Source organism: Astyanax mexicanus, chromosome 17, assembly GCF_023375975.1.
Source record: "Astyanax mexicanus isolate ESR-SI-001 chromosome 17, AstMex3_surface, whole genome shotgun sequence".
In the NCBI taxonomy this organism is placed as follows: domain Eukaryota; kingdom Metazoa; phylum Chordata; class Actinopteri; order Characiformes; family Acestrorhamphidae; genus Astyanax; species Astyanax mexicanus.
The window spans coordinates 17,610,935-17,629,221 of NC_064424.1; the positions used below are offsets into that span (position 1 = coordinate 17,610,935).

Below are 18,287 nucleotides of genomic sequence, written 5' to 3' on the forward strand. Positions count from 1 at the left end.
CTGCGTGATGACGAGGAGAGGTGGGGCTGATTGACAGGAAGTCGCCTCCGGTGAGGTAAAGGCCCGCTCCTTCCAGGCCTCCTTTAAAGCGTTCGCAGAGTGTGATGGATAGGTAGTTTGGTAAAAAAAAAAAAAAAAAAAAAAAAAAAAAAGTAAGTCTCTCTTGCACATCTCGAGACAAGCCACATGTTGAGAAAAACAAACAAATAAAAAAAACAGGAAGTCCAGAGTCAGCGAGTCAGTCTTCGAGTCCAGGGGACCTCAAAAGCAGTCTCTCGCACACCAAAAACTGAACAAAACATAAAAAACAAAAATCAAAGCAACAAAACAAAAAGCAAACAAAAACAGTAGAGTTTGTGTGTCTTTAAAAAAAAACAATAAAATAAAAAAACAACACAAACAAACAAAAAACAAAAAAAATTGAAGTTCAAAAGCAGTCTCCCTCAAAAAACAAACAAACAAAAAAGATAAATAAAAACTAAAACAAACAGTTGGGTTGTTTAGCTCTCAGGCTCACAAGGACTCAAAACTAAATCTCCTTTGTGCATCATAAAAGAGTCAACATGAAAAAAAAACAAATAAAAAAACTAACTAAAAAGAGAAAAAATGTTGAAAAAAAAAAACAGACCAAAAAAATAAAAACAAAATAATCCCAGTAAGTCAAATCACTGAAAAAAACAAACCAACAAAAAAAACAACAGAAAACTCAGCAGTCTCGGATCACGATCAAGAGAAGGAAACTTCCACAGGACAGAGAATAATCAGTAAAATAACAGTGAAGGTAGAGCACATATGTGCAAAGAGCGAATCCAACTCAAACAGCCAAACAGTGAAGTCTGTCACGCTTTCCATAGAAAGAAAAACACTAATTACAAGATTACAAGTACCTTACAACGTCAAAGGCACCTTCCATGGAGATGGAGGACAAAATGAAAGTGGTTTGGTCTTAAGTGCATCAAGAGGTCAAATCTACAACAGGCCCTCAGAGATTAAGCCTAGAAACACTAGACGCTTAACCTGACGACTGCAGGCAATGCATGTAAAAAGTTTTTTTTTTGGCAAGTAAAAGAAACATTTTTTTTATGATGTATGGGTGTGTGTGTGTGTGTGTTTGTGGGGATTTCATTTCTTTGACCCAAAATGTGGGAAAGCAGCAATAAACATTTGAACAGCGTATGAATGACATTATGACTGATTTAAATCTACTCACAGCAACAAAATCACGTCTATATAATGCAGTAGGATGAAGATTACAAACGCGTTTGATTCAATATATACGTATGTGCCCCTTGATAACCAGCACATGATAACCTGATAACACAGATTATTTCAATCACAGAACCTGTATGATGATCAGTGCATTATAAATGCAAAATGTCTCACCATGCACAAATGGGCCACTTTAAATTGCAGGTTGTGTGTGTTTTTTTATGATTTGTTTCTTTCCCCCTCAAATGTCCATAGAGAAATTAGCAGGAAGACACACTCAGGGCTTTACAGATGAGTGTCGCATATTTACAAACATGACAACAACTGTGTGCAGACAGTTGTTAACATATTGTCACATTCAGGCAAGAACAATCCTTGTATCTCCATATTTCTTCAGCTGTTTTTTAAAATGTTGAATGTTCTGTATACTGATTTAGAAATTCATGATGAATAAATCAAAATAACTGCTTGATCTTTTTTTTTAAATACATAGGCTTCCACTGAAGGCTAAGAAGTTTTTTCCTTTTACCTTTAAGTTGCCATTTTGGTGATATAAGGGTTTTTTTTTTTTGCATAAAAGTGACAATATACAATATGCATTTTCATTTTAAAACCTTTCAATTCACACCTATTTGGTTCAGTAGGTGCCTCTATCTAACTATCCCTACATATACACATTTGAGACTTCAGGCCATAGTTTTCAAATTCATAGTCTACGTTTACAAATTCAAGAAAATCCATCTCTTCAGTCATCAGTCACTTCCTGTCTCCATGTTTTGAACCCCATCCCACATGCGCGTCTGTCAAGATTGTGTACAAATGGTATCATTTGATTGTCAAGATTACCATTAAGAAAAATAAAAATGAAAAATATAAATATAAAAATATCTGTGACCCTACTTAATTCTTCTTCTGCCCATGTTTAAAACAATACGTCTGAGCACGCGCTGTACATGTTCACGTGAGAGAATCAGTAAAACAATAGAAAACAGAACACAGATGGAAAAAAAACCACCATACATGAAAAAAAGAAAGGAGGAAAAAAAAAAGAAGAAGAAGAAAAGGTCGCAGGGAGGCTATGACACAGGCAGGTAACACAGAAAGAAGGCTGTCGGGGTCAGTCAGGCTTCAAGTCTTGAACAGTGTTGACTTACCTGTCATTGCAGTACTTTGCAAATGATGGACGGTAATCGTGACCCTTTTTGCTGTCTTTTCGTTTTCGTTGACTTTAAATAACATATAGACTGCATGGCTATATAGTGAAAATATACATTCCAATGTTTATATAGAGCTATCTTAAAAATACAAATGTGCAAAAATTGTAAACAAATGAGATCCTCAGTTGGATGGGGAGAGGTCTGGGTCAGCCCCGCCCCCTCACAGCCGTGTGGGCTCCTCATCACTGTCGCTGCAGTTTCCACAGCAGTCCTGAGGGGCAGCAGAGAGAGGCTTTAAGTCAGTGGTTCTTAAACTGTAGTACCTGTACCACTGGTGGTGTAGACATAATATACGCAGACGCCTCATAGACTGACACTGCCTATTGGAGCTGACGTTCAGCGGGGTCACCATTTGCATTAATTTGTACTGAGGAAGGTGTTTAATATACTAATAAACTATAATAATCACAACTCTACCAATTTTTACCTGATTTTCACATGGTTTGGTTTGTTACAAAGGGCAAAGACATTACAAAAAAAAAAATTGTACACTAGGTGCTAGCCTAGACTGAGGAGAGGAGACCCAACCAACATGGCGGCAATGGGTGGATTATGCTGCAACCCATAATAGGGCCTCTACGTATATTATGTCTATGACTGGTGGTACACAAAACATTTTAGAGTGATACAGAAAATGTAATAAATACACAAAAATATTAATGAGTGAAATCTAAAGTTCTTTACAGTTTCATAGGCCCTACAATTAAACCCTGTGGAACTCCAGGATTCACAATAGTTTCTGCATTATTATAACAGAGTTATCAGCCTTAAATTAAAGGGGGTGCCATGTAGGTACTTAAGATTTATTAAGCTTTATTAAGAAATATGTGTTGTGAAATCAGTGTTTTCAAACAGTTTTGTTTTAACACAGACAAAAACCTTTGCTGTCAGAAATATCCAGATAGGAAGAGACAGGGCCTTAATGGTTCTTAAAAATGTATGTTGCATCACAACTAAAGAGAAGGACACCAGCACCACAGGCTGTATGGTCAAAATGAAATTCATACCCTGCTCTCTACACTGACAGTGAGATAGGTGTATAGAATTATTTACTATATAAAATAGTAGTAATTAATATAAAAATATGTATGTGTGCCACATTAATTCCTTACCACCCTGAAAAGTGCTCAAAAATATGACAGAACTGTTCAGTTTGGGATTTTTCTGAATCTGAGAACACATTTATTTTGAACTCAAGAGCGCCATCTAGCATCTGACCAACTCAGAATTTTCAAGCCATGAACCCAAGCTTCACTTTAAATAAATGCATTATTAAAATATTGCCTAAGTTCTTTGTCATGTTTGCTGAAAGAGCTGACTTTAAGAAGTCAGCCGTTAAGTCCCTCGCTCCATAAATCAAGTTCCACTTGCCCAGTCTTTTCACACACAAACAGCATTACCCATCATTACCCACTTGTAACATTATTTAGTTACACTATTATCTTTTTATTTTATTTTACCGTTGTTTCTAAAAATAGAATTTTTTTTTTGGTTGTTTTTGATGAATGTTTAAAATTGTTATGTCCTCTATGGCATGGTGTTGCCCACCATTCATACCATACATAGCCTTAAATAACATACACACCAAGTTTCTATTTATGTTTTAATGTAAAAGAAATACAATATCTCCATACAATACAACGAGGAGTCAATAAATCTGTTGTGTGTGCAAGAATATGTAAAAAAGTATATGTGGCTGTTTTAAAATGTATATTCTTCTTGTAAATATTTAATAAAACCTTTTTTGCCCCAGTGCAACAATATGCAGGTGGATCATTTTGTTGGATAAATCATGATAAAACACTGGATCTCATCTTTATTCCAAGACTATGAACATGGTCCAAACTGTTTAAAAACCACTGTTGAAGAAAGTACCATGTACAGGAAGTACATACCTGTCTCCCAAAGAGTCTCTGCAGCAGGCCTTGTTTGGGTGGAGGTGATGGCTGGCCTCTCCAGTCCAGGTCTGGGGGTAGAGTGCCGTCCAAATTCAGCACATTGAGTTCCTTAAAACATTCTGACTCAATCATCTGTAGAGAGAAAGACACAGGATGATTTTGGTACATTTATGATGACACATCAAGATTTAGTTCTTCCTTAACTGTCTTGGAAACCAAACAACAGAATCATTGTTATGAAACTAAGGAGGGCCATGCTTCACAGTTTAATTTGAAACAACAAAAAAGTGATTGATGATGGATGCACTTTTCTTTAATATAAAATAATAACCTATAGATTGTTAGGTTCGTTTTTTTTTTATCTGTGTTGGCAGTTTGCCAAAGTTGGTTTAACTGCCTCCTTGATGAAAAATTAGCTTTTACTTGTATTTTATAGCCTCCTGTTATCTTTACAGCTTCCTCTAACATATGCCCAACAATGAATACTACGAGCAAACGAAAGTACTGTGCTCCGAGTGTGTCTGGGCCCACAACACTGAGGTTTTGTAGGGTCAGTCGATGAAAAAGCCCTGCTTTGTGGTGTTTTTTCTACACACCATTTTTGGTCAATTCCGTGTATTTAGATGGAAGATGGCTCAAAATTGGGCACGACCTGCTTTTCATTATAGCTTATTACTGAGTGTTAGTGCTACTTTCATGATGGATACTTGGGATTTATGATGTTGCGACTGAAGTACTTTGATTTAGAGTTAAACAAGAGTCTGTTCACTGGAAACAGATAAAGCTTTGTCTAGGAGCATGATATAACGCCAGACCATGTGGGAATTAGTCTCCCCCTACAATATAAGTCTAAAATAATACATCTAAAACACGAAAGCAGGAAAGATGGCCACTGACACACTTCAGGAGTCTTAGGGCATTTTCACGGTTGTAGTTAGTTTCTCTGGTCGGAATCAGTTGATGAGTTTGTTTACTTAGAGCGTTTTCTCCCTTTGTTTGGTTTGTTTTCAAACAGGCATAAACCTATATAAACTAATAGACTATGCGAGCACGTTGTTACGTCTGACTGTTCAGAGCTGTCTGGTGTGGGAGCAAGAACGTAAATATAGTAAGAAGATTCCAGCGCGTATATCTGTGCAGTGTGAAGATGCTCTAACACTGAACGCTGAAACGCTGCACTTTTAAACAGTATTTTCAATAGGATGTGAAGTGCAGAAGTATACTTAGTAAACAGAGGTCTCGATCTAGTTCTGTTAATCCTCACCCGAGTGTGATTACTGTTTTCACACCAGCTCAATCAAACTGCACCAAGGGTACAAACAAACCAGAGTCCGTTTTAAGCAGACCAAATAGTCCTGGTATGAAAACACCCTTAAATGTCAATAAAAATGAACTAATGTGCTCAAAATTAACACACAAACAGCCCAATAGTGAAAACCTTCAAATGCTAACCTGTAAAAAGACTAATCTGTGAGGGAGCATGGCTAAATAGGCAAAAAGCTAATGCTTGCTGACTCCAAGCACCTCTCCAAAAGGAGGTCTGATCAGAAGAAACGCCCCAGCTCCTGGAAGGGGCACTCAGGACAGGTGGGGAAAAGACACATGATATGTGGAAGCTGAAAAAGCAGATGGTAGTCAGGTAGTCATGTAGGCTAAAAGCTGAACCTACCAGACCCTATCTTATATCTTACCTGGCTACTGTAACTTGTTGCAAAGTGTGTTTTATTCTGAACTGAGTTGTAAACTGGTTTGTAAAGAACTTTTCAACCGAATCAAAGTCATGACTAAAATCTTCTTCTTTGTTTTTGCCTATACGAGACACAGATCTGATATGTGAGGTGTTAGATGCTATCCTGTTAGGGGGATGAATACTGGCCAGTGTTCATGGCAAGAAGGCATGAATTGTGAAGAGTTTGAGTGAGGCCTTATAGATGATAGTTGCCAGATAGATGAAAGATGTGTGTAGCAGGAATACATCATATTAAAAAGGCATTACCTCCCACAGTGCAGTGGATAGGACAGGATTTTGCATGTCAGTATATGTACAGAATCTGCCATGGTCTCAAAGCACAGGACAAACATACAGAGGATTGTGGCTCTGACCTCATTTTGCCAAGGGATGGGCACACTGCCTGTGGACACTTTGTTGTAGAAGGAGTCGTCTTTGGGCTCCAGCTCCACCCCCTTCACGGTGGAGAACTGCTCGATGTCCAGCACGTCCTTACAGTAAATGGCCTGAGGCTGCACAGAGAAATCAACACAAATGTCAAGCAGATTATAGCGCCTGAGCCAGCGCCAGCTACTACAACTGTCTCAGAGTAGGCGGTTTATATGCTTTTTAGCTAATGTTTATCTGTCACAAATCATTAGCAAACGAGGATGTGTTTAATACCTTCTAGAAGGTTTAAACCTCTTTCTCAATTATGTAAACAGAATTACAAACATAAGCGTCTTTCTCTCTCTCTCTCTACAAGCGATTACTTACATCAGGAATGAAAGGGGCTTCCAGCATGCCTGCCTCCAGCCTCTTAAAGTTGATGGAGCGGAAGAGGGAGTGGGCCTTCACCTCCGAGGCTCCTCCCTGACAGCCAAGCCTCTCGTTGGGGTCTTTGGCCAGCAGCTGTGGGGTCAAAAGAAAGCAGGAAGTTTTGCTAATAAACACACTTTCCTCAAAGGATAAACAACACCCGCTCTTCCATTGCACTCTCGTTAATCCCACTGTGAATCAAAATACTCATTAGCATAAACAGTTCTGTATATCGCATACATCCCACCCTCTGCTTGAGCTGGATTTCTAAAAACGATAGTCTCTCTCACTCATGATTTGAATAAAAGAACACCTAGCTAGCTGATTAGCTGCCAGCCTTGATATTTTGAGGTCACAATAATCAGCAATGTGCCAGCATGAGGGCCTGGCAATCACACGCTAAATATGCTTGGAGTGCGTCACGATTTCCTTCTTAAAAAGAGCAGTGGAGTGATCAGAAAAGAATGAGAAGTTCTTACACTGGCTTTCTTTTTAGATTCTGAAGTGATTCTGATACTTTAGGCGGTATGCATGTAACAGGCGTGACTGCATAGCTAGGTGTACATTTGAGCATGTTCTGTATATAGAGACTGTACTCATTCTGTTTCTGTGCATACTTTATCATCCTCCTTTCACCATGTCCTTTAATGGTCAGGACCTCACAGGAGAGACCACCACAGAGCAGCTATTATTTGTTTGTATGTATTGTCCTAGTACAAGTGGATCAGACACAGCAGTGCTGCTGGAGTTTTTAAACACTGTGTCCACTCACTCTCCACTCTATTACACACCACTCCACTAAATGTAGAAAAAAGGTGGTCATAATGGTATACATAATCGGTATATATATGAGCGATGAATGTTAAGCTAAAAAAAGTGAAAATGCACACAGTGGAGATGCTGACCATTTTACAGAGGGACTTGGCGTCCTCTGAGAACTTGCTGGAGTACTCCTCTTCCACGTCTTTGACGAGCCGCTCCACCTCCTCCCGCTTGATTTTCTTCTTGCGCTGCTGGAAAGGAGACTGGCCCTCGATCATCTCGTATAACAGACAGCCCAGAGCCCACCAGTCCGGACTGAAGGTGTACCGTTCATTCTTCACCACCTCTGGAGCTGGAAAGGGCACAGATACAAACAAGCATAGAATCAATTATCACTGTTTTTTAATGGATTTTATACATATATTTTGTCTTCTGTCCAGTCTTGAGGAATCAATTGTTGTTATTTTTTTTGTTCCTCTAATGCAGTGGTGCCCAGTGCTAACTGTAAAAGTTTAGTGTGCGCTGTAGAACAGCTGATTCCACTTGCTTTATCAGTCAGTCTCATGGCTTCAAACATTTGGAATGAAAACCTGCAGTCACACAGAGCCTTTGAGGATAAGGCTGGACATCCCTGCTGTAATGTAGCGTGTCTGATTCAACTTATCAGCTAGTTATCAGGACCAGTAGATGTCGTCAGTTGTGATACAGCAAAAAAAAAACAAAAAAAACACAGACAGAAAGCATGTTTTCCAAAAGCTCCGAGGATGATGAAGGAAGAAACCTGTTAAACTTTTAATGTAATCAATGTAAAAAGATTTGGTAATACTCTATTTAAATGGCACCTACATAGGGGCTTCTCAACACATTTATGAACATTAAATAAAGTATTTATAAAGCATTATTAAAATATTTGTAAACAGCTTATGCCATTACTCGCAACATGAGTAATCACATAAGACTTTGAATGCAATAATTGAAATTGTATTGATATAACATGCGTGAGTGTTGCACATAATATTAACAATTAATAGATATGGTTAATAAGAAGGAAATTATTAAGGGTATAAAAGGTAATTTTCAACACATAACCTATCTACTGAATTCTGCTTAATAGAGGAGTTATGAATGAAAATTGTTTTCACTTTAGGTTGAGAGCCTCTCATAAACATGTTGTGAGAAATAGCATACACTAGTCTTAAATATCCAAATATTGATTTAGGCAACATGTCAGTGCAATAGATGTTATTAATTATAAAAATAACTGAATGGGACATTTGTGATGTTTCTGATACAGTGTTCTTTAGCTTCCATTGGACATAATACTAGTTTCCTTTGAATTGTAGCATGTCAGTGTGTATAACACACTAAAACTCCACATGTGAAATTCAGAGACTCTTTCTTACCCATATAGCCCACAGTTCCAACACGCCCTTTGATTGTCTGGCCCTCTGGTACGTGCACAGCCAGGCCCAAGTCTGATATGCGGATGTGACCTGATGAGAAACGATGACAAACACCGTGACTTAATTGCTTACTTGAACCTCTGTTTCACAGTCAGATAGTTCTGTTAAAGGAATGTTTCTTTACTCTCTCTCTCCTCTACTTTGGACTCTGTTTTATAGCTATCGGTGAACATATATAGCATATACACTGGCATATGCATGTATTATTTCTACAGATAAGGCCAAACTTAAAGGGCAATGTACTTAATTTCCGTTTTCCTAATTTCTACATAAAAACTTAAAAACTAATTATTTGAAATAGTAAATCATCTAAAATAAAAACTTGGTGTCATTTTTTTATTTAAAATGTGATAGAAGTCATGCATGTAAGTAAATTACAAATAAGTACACCACCCAGTAGGTCTGTTTTCTTGAGATGATACTGCTCTGGGAAAAAAGAGACCACTTAGAAATTATGAGTTACTTTGACTTTTCCAAATTAAAAACATCTGGAACATATTTAAGAGGAAGATAGATAATCACAAGCCATCAAACCAAGCTGAACTGCTTGATTTTTTGCACCAGAAGCAGTGTGTAAGACTGGTGGAGAAGAACATGTCAAAATGCATGACAACTGTGATTAAAAACAGGGTTATTCCACCAAATATTGATTTCTGAACTCTTAAAACTCTATGAATATGAACTTGTTTTTTTTTTTTGCATTATTTGAGGTCTGAAAGCTCTGAATATTTATTTTGTTTTGTTGCCATTTCTCATTTTCTGCAAATAAATGCCCTAAATTACAATTTTTGTTTTTTGGAATCTGGAAGAAATGTTGTCTGTAGTTTTTAGAATAAAACAACAATGTTAATTTTACTCAAACATATACCTTTAAATAAAAAAATCTGAGGAACTGATTCATAAACTTAAGTGGTCTCTTAATTTTTTCCAGAGCTGTGTTTTGTCGCAAGAATAATTGCAGTAAGACCAAATTGATGCCACGTCTGCAAAAAATGTTGAACTTTTAGATTTCAGAGATTCAGTTTACAAGCACGTTACAATACATTAAACCCGACCAATCAAATCACAAACACTACAGTAAACTCCCCGTCACCCCGCCTGGCCTCCACACCCCCAAAGTTAAATGTGATTATTATTTATAAGTAAACCTGTATATACCCTCATGACATAATCTCCATGTGCAATATTATCTGGGGAACGATATTCATATGCACCATTCATAGCTCCCCTCTAGAGAGGTCATTATGGTGCTGTGTTCAGCTGTGCTTGACTTGCTGCTCGATGAAGCTAAAGAGAGGATCCAGTGTGCCAAGGAGTAGGTCAGCGGAATACGACTACTAAGTATTCTGGAAAATCAGAGAGTGGAAATGTGGTGAGCTCTACTCCCTCTAGTGGAGACCACTAGAAAGTGAAGTGCTGAACCTCTATCAATTATTATACCACAAAAAAATTAAAACTGATAAAAATTGTAGCTACAGTCTTTTTCACAGCAGAAATAAAAACAAGAGCAGAAGTGTTAACAGAATATATTGGAAAAATCTAGTTTACAGACTCTGTTTCTTTTCCCAGTTTTCAACTGGAGCCAACTTGTTAAGAACTGTGAAGCTAATGAAGTTAATAGCAAAAAAAAACAAGACCTGACCTTTGGTAAAGGAATACTCTGGAAATAAAATTCAATTAAAAAGAACCTATTCCTCTTCCATTCTCTAGATTTTTTTCAAACTAGGATGTGGTTTGGTCTCTGAGGTTTGCTTAGTACTGTAAAGCTAATGATGCTAATCTAGCTAACAGCACCAAAAACAAGACCTGAACTCTGGAAAAATTTGAAAAGCTTTATTTATTTATTTTTTTTACATATTTGGTTTAGTGTCCAAGGTTTGCTTAGAACTGTGAAGCCACTAAAGACAAAATCCAATAAAAAGAACTATTCCTGTTCCTTTTCCCATTTTTTTAACTAGGGTGTGTTTTAGTGTCTGTTTTTTAAAACTGTTAAGCTAATAAAGCTAATGTAGCTATCACCAAAGATGAAAGCAAGACCTGAACTATTAAAGGAAAACTCTGTAAAAATCCAAATGTAAAGAACCCGTTTCTTTGATCTGTTTTTAACTAGAACATGTTAGGTTTAGTGTTCAAGGTTAGCTTAGAGCTGTGAAGTCATTAAAGCTAATGTAGCTAACAACATGAGAACAAAAAAGAGCTAAACTGTTAAAGGAATATTCTGGAAAAATCTTTCTCTGTTTCTTTTACCATATTTAAACTAGGGCATGTTTTGGTGCAAAGAAAAAAACAGCAAGTCCTGACCTGTTAAAGGAATACTCTGGAAAATAGGTTCTTTCAAAACAATTGAAAGAACCTATTCCTGTTAACTAGGATGTGTTTTAGTGTCTGAGGTTTGCTAGAACTATTAAGCTAATTTAGCTAACAGCAAAAAACAAAACAAGAAATATTAAAGGAAAACTCTAAATGTAAAGAATGTTTCCCTGTTTCTTTCATCTGTTTTAAGACATTTGGTCTAGTGTCCAAGGTTGGAATTGTGAAGCCATTGAAGTTAATGTAGCTAACAGCATAAAAAAAAAATAATAAAACAAGAACTGAACTGTTAAAGGAATACTCTGGAAAAAAAAAAACTGAAAGAACCTATTCCTGTTAACTAGGATGTGTTTTAGTGTCTGAGGTTTGCTAGAACTATTAAGCTAACAAAGCTAATTTAGCTAACAGCAACAAAAACAAAAAAACAAAACAAGAAATATTAAAGGAAAGCTCTAAATGTAAAGAATGTTTCCCTGTTTCTTTTATCTGTTTTAAGACATTTGGTCTAGTGTCCAAGGTTGGAATTGTGAAGCCATTGAAGTTAATGTAGCTAACAGCATAAAAAACCCCAAAATAAAACAAGAACTGAACTGTTAAAGGAATACTCTGGAAAACTCTAGTCTAAATAACCTTTCCCTGTTTCTTTTCCCAGTTCACAACTAGGATGTGTTTTGGTGTCTACGGTTTGTTAGAACTATTGAGCTAATGAAGCTAATTTAGCTAACAGCACCAAAAAAAAGAAAACAAGACCTAAACTAAAAAAGATTCCTAAGAATTCTAAGATTCCAAATGTAAATGTAAACAATTTTTCCCCGTTTCTTTGAACTGTTTTTAACTAGGACATATTTGGTCCAGTGTCCAAGGTTAGCTTAGAGCTGTTAAGCTAATGAAGCTAATGTAGCTAACAGCATGAGAAAAACAAGAACTAAACTGTTAAAGGTATATTCTGGAAAAAAAAACTAGTGTAAATAACCTTTTCTCTGTTTCTTTTCCCAGTTTTCAACTAGAATGTGTTTTGGTGCCTGAAGCGAGTGTGGAGCGGCGAAGCTAATGAAGCTAATTGAGCTAACAGACAAAGAAAAACAAGAATTCTCTGGAAAAATCTAATGTTATGAACTTTGCCCTGCTTTTTTTCTTCTCTGTTTTCAATTAGGACATATTTGTGTTGGTTTGGAGTATTTAAGCTAATAAAGCAATGTACTGTAACAAGTAACATAAGGATATATGTTTTTGCAAACTGCTTGCTTTAATTATTAGGCAATCATTAAAAAAACAGATACATTTAATTCCATAGATAAACTAGAACTGTAGCAGTGTAAATATAAGTGGTTGGTTACAATTACAATTTAATGCCAAAATGTCTGATTTACGAATAAGAAATTTTAACAGAAACACCCCACAAGCTGTATTTCTTACTCAGAAAGTCAGGAGACTCTCACAAACCCCAAGTTTAGAATTTAAGATGGCTGCAATGCATATCAACAGTAGTAAAATAAGTAGTATTATATAATTAATTGACACACCTGATTATTTGTGTGTGACATTATTAGTAAATTAGTCATAAACACACAGTATTCTCCAACTTCTCTCTGTGGACATGATTCTATGGCTATTGTATGTGCAGCAAAATGCCATTTACTGTATTGTTATCAGCTGGTATCGCTAACAATACTAACAATCATAACCTCATACAAAAAGTGGGATATTTTGACTGGATCTACCCCCCAAAAAATAGTAAATAATCACCAAAATGGTTGAATTAAACTCCAGCATCTCTAGCTAACATTCTTTTAAAATAATGTTTTGAAATTATCAGAATGTTTTAATGGAACGCCATGAGCTTGGGTGTGACGCAATTCACAGCTCCGACATCAGTCTGCTGAGGAAAATGGAACACATCACAAGTCTACACTTTACTTGCTAGCTACATCATCCTAGTATCTCCCGTGCAAATCCACACATCTCAGCTTATCGATTTCATGTACAGTAATGCTAAACTACTCCTTTATTAATACCATAACTAAGTGCAGTGCATATAAAACACATCAACCATCCAGTACATACTGTCTGATCCCACGACTACTCACCATGGTCATCTAACAATATGTTTTCCGGCTTCAAATCTCTGATGAGAGGAAAAAACAAACAGACAGGTCAAACTTCATCTCCTTATCAAATCATTCATTTGAGCTTTATTTGTATAAGCCAAGTGGCAGAAGCACACGGCTGACCTGTAGACTATCCTCTCTCTGTGGAGATCTTCCAGACCACAGCAGATCTCAGCAGCGTAGAAGATCGCTCTCTTCTCCTCAAAGCCGGCCTCGCCCATGTGGTAGATATGGAACTTCAGGTCCCCCCCGTTCATCAGCGTGAGAACCAAGCATAGGGCATCTTTCGTCTCGTAGGCATACGCCAGACTCACCTTTAGAAGAAAAAGATGTGGCTGTTTTTGAGGCCTCACAGTAATGTTCTATAGCTTTACTTAGCATGAGCGCTGGAAGTCATTCAAGCATGTGAAAATGGGAAACATGGGAAAATATATCTAACGTCTAAAGCCAAATCTGTAGAGACCGACTGACAGCCAAACATAACAACCCCCAAAATAGCATGCATAGTGTCAGCATGCGATCATATACACAAGCAGCAAAAACTGGCCCCACTTTTCTATAAGAACTTTTAGAACTTGATAATCTTAATAAGTCTTTACCCCTTTCAATCGTTATGTTTTTTATTGTATTACAGTTTTATTGTATTACAGTATTAAGACAGACACTAGTGGAATGTCCCATGACTTTTGCCACATGTCCCATGAAAGCTAAAGAATGCTACACTGGCCCTGCAGAATATGTGTGTGGGGTCTGCTGCCTTAAATGTTAATCTGATATCTGCCAGATTTAAATTTTTGTTTGTATGGACAAATCTAGCCAGACACAGCCGGTCACATTCATTACCAACTTCTATGATGTATTCACATGAGAATGTTAATGAACCATTTGCATACTGCTGTCCTATGACTTTTGGCATGTCAGTGTATATTAAAACTAAGCTACAAAAACAGTTCTTTAACGGTTCTTGAATTTAGTTCTTTCTCGGGGTGGTTTCAGCTTTTAGTGATTTTAGAATGAGGCACAAAACTGGACAGCCAATTACAACAAAGCCCATGTATTTTATTGTTTATCCTAAAGGCATAGTAATAAAGAAAGGCTGGACAACACAGATCTGGAAAAAATTAAGAGACCACTTAAGTTTTTTAATCAGTTTTTTCTGATTTTGCTATTTATAGGTATATGTTTGAGTAAAATGAGCATGGTTGTTTTATTCTGTAAACTACGGACAACAGTTCTTCCAAATTCCAAATAACAATATTGTCATTTAGAGCATTTATTTGAAGAAAATGAGAACAAGAAAAATGCAGAGATTTCAGACCATAAATAATGCAGAGAAAACAAGTTCATATTCATAAAGTTTTAAGTGTTCAGAAATCAATATTCATGCCACTCCTGGTGCACAAATTGAAGCAGTTCATCTTGGTTTGATGGCTTGTGCTCATTAATCTTCCTCTTGATTATATTCTAGAGGTTTTCAATTTGGTAAAATCAAAGAAAATAATCGTTTTTAAATGGTCTAATTTTTTTTAGAGCTGTATATGTGAATATAAGTTAAAAATTACTATCACTGTTTTTGGAACTTAAAAAATAAAAAAATACAACTTCCTAATGTAAAATAATAGGACACTACCCATTCCCAGAGTTCTGAACTCTATAAAAGGGGTCTATTCAAGGATATTAAAAGTAAGTCCTCATAGCATGACTTTATAGTGTAATAAATCCTAGCAACATTTATAGTCTAATATTTCTTGGGGTCCGGTGGGCCACGGAAATAAAATGAGGACAGTTTTTCGCTTTGCGCTTTTGCGTTAGTTCTTTAGAGATACAATGAGTTTGGCTGTGCTTTTCCTTCGCAAGACGTTATGACGCAGTGACCGAGATCTAAAAGATAACCCACTCAAAATGGAGACATTGTGAGAACAACCAGTGCATTTAAGGTCGGGAAAAAGGCGGCTTCAATACTTACTACGAACCGACTGTTGACCTTTTCCAGAATTTGCTTCTCATTCAGGGCCATGGATTCGCCTTTTCTCTTTTTGATCCTTTTCTTCTCCAACTTCTTACAGGCATACATCTTCCCTGTGGCACGCACCTGGCATGCACAGACCTTGGGGAAAAAGCAGAAAAGGGGATGAAGGGTTAATTCTTGAGGAAAGTTCCTCCACAAACGCTCTTTTGTGGACATCAAAGTGTCTCCAAGCTCGTCCAGCTGAAGTGCAACATAAGGGTAATAGTGCAGCAGCAAAAGCAGACACATGTAGCTAGTCAGAGCATACAAAGAAATGTTTGAGCATAGCTTTTACATGTGGATAGGCCTTAGATCGTTCATTTTCAAAGCCTAAAAAAGAAATTTGGTCGAGTTACAAGCATAAAATCTGACCTTTTATACAGTTAGCTGCTATATAAAACTCTTGTACAATTCACTTTGACTTTGGGCTCTAGATTGTAGATCAGACCACAGTTAGATTGTGGCTGATCTGGGTATCTTCTGGTATGTCATATTTCTATGTAAAACAAACAACAACATCTATGCTGGGTGCTTTAAACCCCTCCAGTCTATGCCTGGCATTAGGCATGGTGCCAACTGTTTCATGTTTATCTGCTTCACAGACTCTACTCTGTTGCTAATACTTTTCTATGAGGACTATGCAAGCTGTGTGTTTATTTGCACATCAGTCTCAGCAATAGATGCAGCTGAATGCATTCAGTAGAAGAAGTTTTTTACAAACATCTAGATATATAGCATGTCTTTTAGTGAAAAAATAAGAATAAATTACAATAAATGTTTGTTATGTAAGATAATGTAACTTACCTCACCGAATCCGCCCTTCCCCAATACCCTGTACTGTCGGAATGTGTTTTTTGTAACTGGTTGTCTGTTGAAAAGAGACAAAATTACAAAACATGTAAAAATGTTAAAACATACATTATACATATAAAACATAAATATGCATCTTTATAAATATAATATGAGCATATGTTTTTATAGTAAAATGAAGCACAGATTCTCTGGTACACCACAGAGATATAAACCTACTTATCAGGGCATAGTGATAAAAAATGCTGACTCTGATGCTCCTCCAACCATTTACCGTAAGAATCATCTTTGCGCCAAGTTGCTTTAGGCAGCTTTCATTTGCTTTAAGAAATAGCAATGCCACAGAAAACATTAATATAATAAATAATATTATTTTGTATGTCTGTATGTGTGTATTCCAAGTGTGTTTTCATACCCAATAAAGAACTGATACCATTGTTGAATTAATAAACCCAATACTTCACATGTAGAACTTATGTAAGGCATCAGGATTGGCTTATAATTACTTTAAATGTTTGTAAGGCAAAGTATATAACAAAGTAGATACAAATGTACTGAACTGCTATTTATTTGTCACTAAAATAAACATTTGTATAGGGCAGCATTTAAATACAAAATTACGTAATTATCAAAATGTAAGTGAACAACAGATCTGCTTATTTTTTAATAAACAAACGAGCACTCATTAATCTGTGGACGAAACTCAAGGACATATGTTCAGATTTGTATACATGCATGGATGGTTGCTGTGAGTTTTAAAATATGGATTTTATTTCTGTAAATAAGTACATTTTAGCTGTTTTTGCCCACTGCATTTAGCAGCATTTGGAATGGGGCATCCCTACTTGTTAGTGAGGGTAGTCAACATTAAAAACTTTGTATGTATATTTAATGCATCATTATATGCAGTTCATATAGTAAAGTTTTCAGTAGTTTTTGTGTATATTCTGATGTTATATACATTATCAAATGCACTTAAATCACTTAATGCCAAAAATTGATTTTAATCTATTGACCTAGGGGCCCAAGACATTTACACAGCATTCCATATGAATCCCAGTTGTATAGTATGCAGCAGTCATGACACTGATAGTCTGACTGAGAGTGGTTTAGTGGGCCTCTTAGGAATGTGGCGTAAAAGGAATTTATCCCAGATTATCATTTCTGTTCTGTCTGTATTATTTTATATGGGGAACTTGCCCAGGCTTGCTTTTCCACTTCCAGGTTGAGGACGTTTCTTGGACTAATGCAAATAAACAGTGGGGGGGACAGAGTTCACATCTGGTTTGCATAAGCTTGTCTTCATAAATAAATCTCCATACCCAAAGGGATACGCAGATTTTCTCAGGGACGTTAAGTTGGGCTGTAATACCACCCTTGTCCATAATACCAAATGCTCATGGGACCGTATTATGACTTCTTTATAAAGTCAATATTACTGAAAATGAAAACACATGACCACTGAAAAGAGTTCAAGCACTCTAAACAAACACAGTTTTACTGTATCAGTGGTCAGAGAACTTGGCTGCGACTCAAGAAGTCATGGGTTCCATTGTGGCTGATGGCTAGTGCCACTGCACTGTGGGGAGCGGAGGCACTGGATAATGTCAGAAAAGGAGCATCAGCAAAATTGCACATATTGGTCTCACAGGCTTAATAAGAAAGTGTACAACAGTTCTGGTACCTTTCAAGCCATTTCCACTGTAGGAAGCGGTTGAAGAACATGCTGTCGAGGTAGTCTGCGAAGGGAGCCACACTCAGGTAGTCGTGGATCAATCTAGAAAAGAAGAGAATAAATATTTAAAACAAATAATTTCAGATTTTTTTAGGTAAGGAAAAAGCTAATGGCTAAACAGTAATCAGGAGTCACCCCTAGCCCTACCACCCCTTGCCTAGGGGTACGGTGTCCAGCTTCCTGTTGGGATACAGGGGTAGGGTGAAGTTTTAGGGTTACATTGCCCATAAACAGAAAATT

General features: G+C 36.8%; 1 protein-coding gene across 1 annotated transcript in view; it reads right to left on the reverse strand.

The window, feature by feature from the left end:
- Window positions 1–1,086: 1,086 nt before the first annotated feature.
- The window catches only part of grk6 (G protein-coupled receptor kinase 6), a 58,551-nt gene continuing 41,350 nt past the window's right edge, over window positions 1,087–18,287 (reverse strand). The window contains exons 6-16 of the mRNA XM_007244427.3: window positions 17,997–18,089; window positions 16,307–16,370; window positions 15,461–15,601; window positions 13,618–13,808; window positions 13,474–13,511; window positions 9,017–9,106; window positions 7,757–7,965; window positions 6,810–6,944; window positions 6,428–6,565; window positions 4,322–4,456; window positions 1,087–2,637 (exon numbers count right to left, since the gene is read on the reverse strand). Coding sequence (XP_007244489.1) covers window positions 2,587–2,637; window positions 4,322–4,456; window positions 6,428–6,565; window positions 6,810–6,944; window positions 7,757–7,965; window positions 9,017–9,106; window positions 13,474–13,511; window positions 13,618–13,808; window positions 15,461–15,601; window positions 16,307–16,370; window positions 17,997–18,089 — 1,285 coding nt within the window. The 3' untranslated portion in view covers window positions 1,087–2,586. The remainder of the gene's footprint in view (window positions 2,638–4,321; window positions 4,457–6,427; window positions 6,566–6,809; window positions 6,945–7,756; window positions 7,966–9,016; window positions 9,107–13,473; window positions 13,512–13,617; window positions 13,809–15,460; window positions 15,602–16,306; window positions 16,371–17,996; window positions 18,090–18,287) is intronic.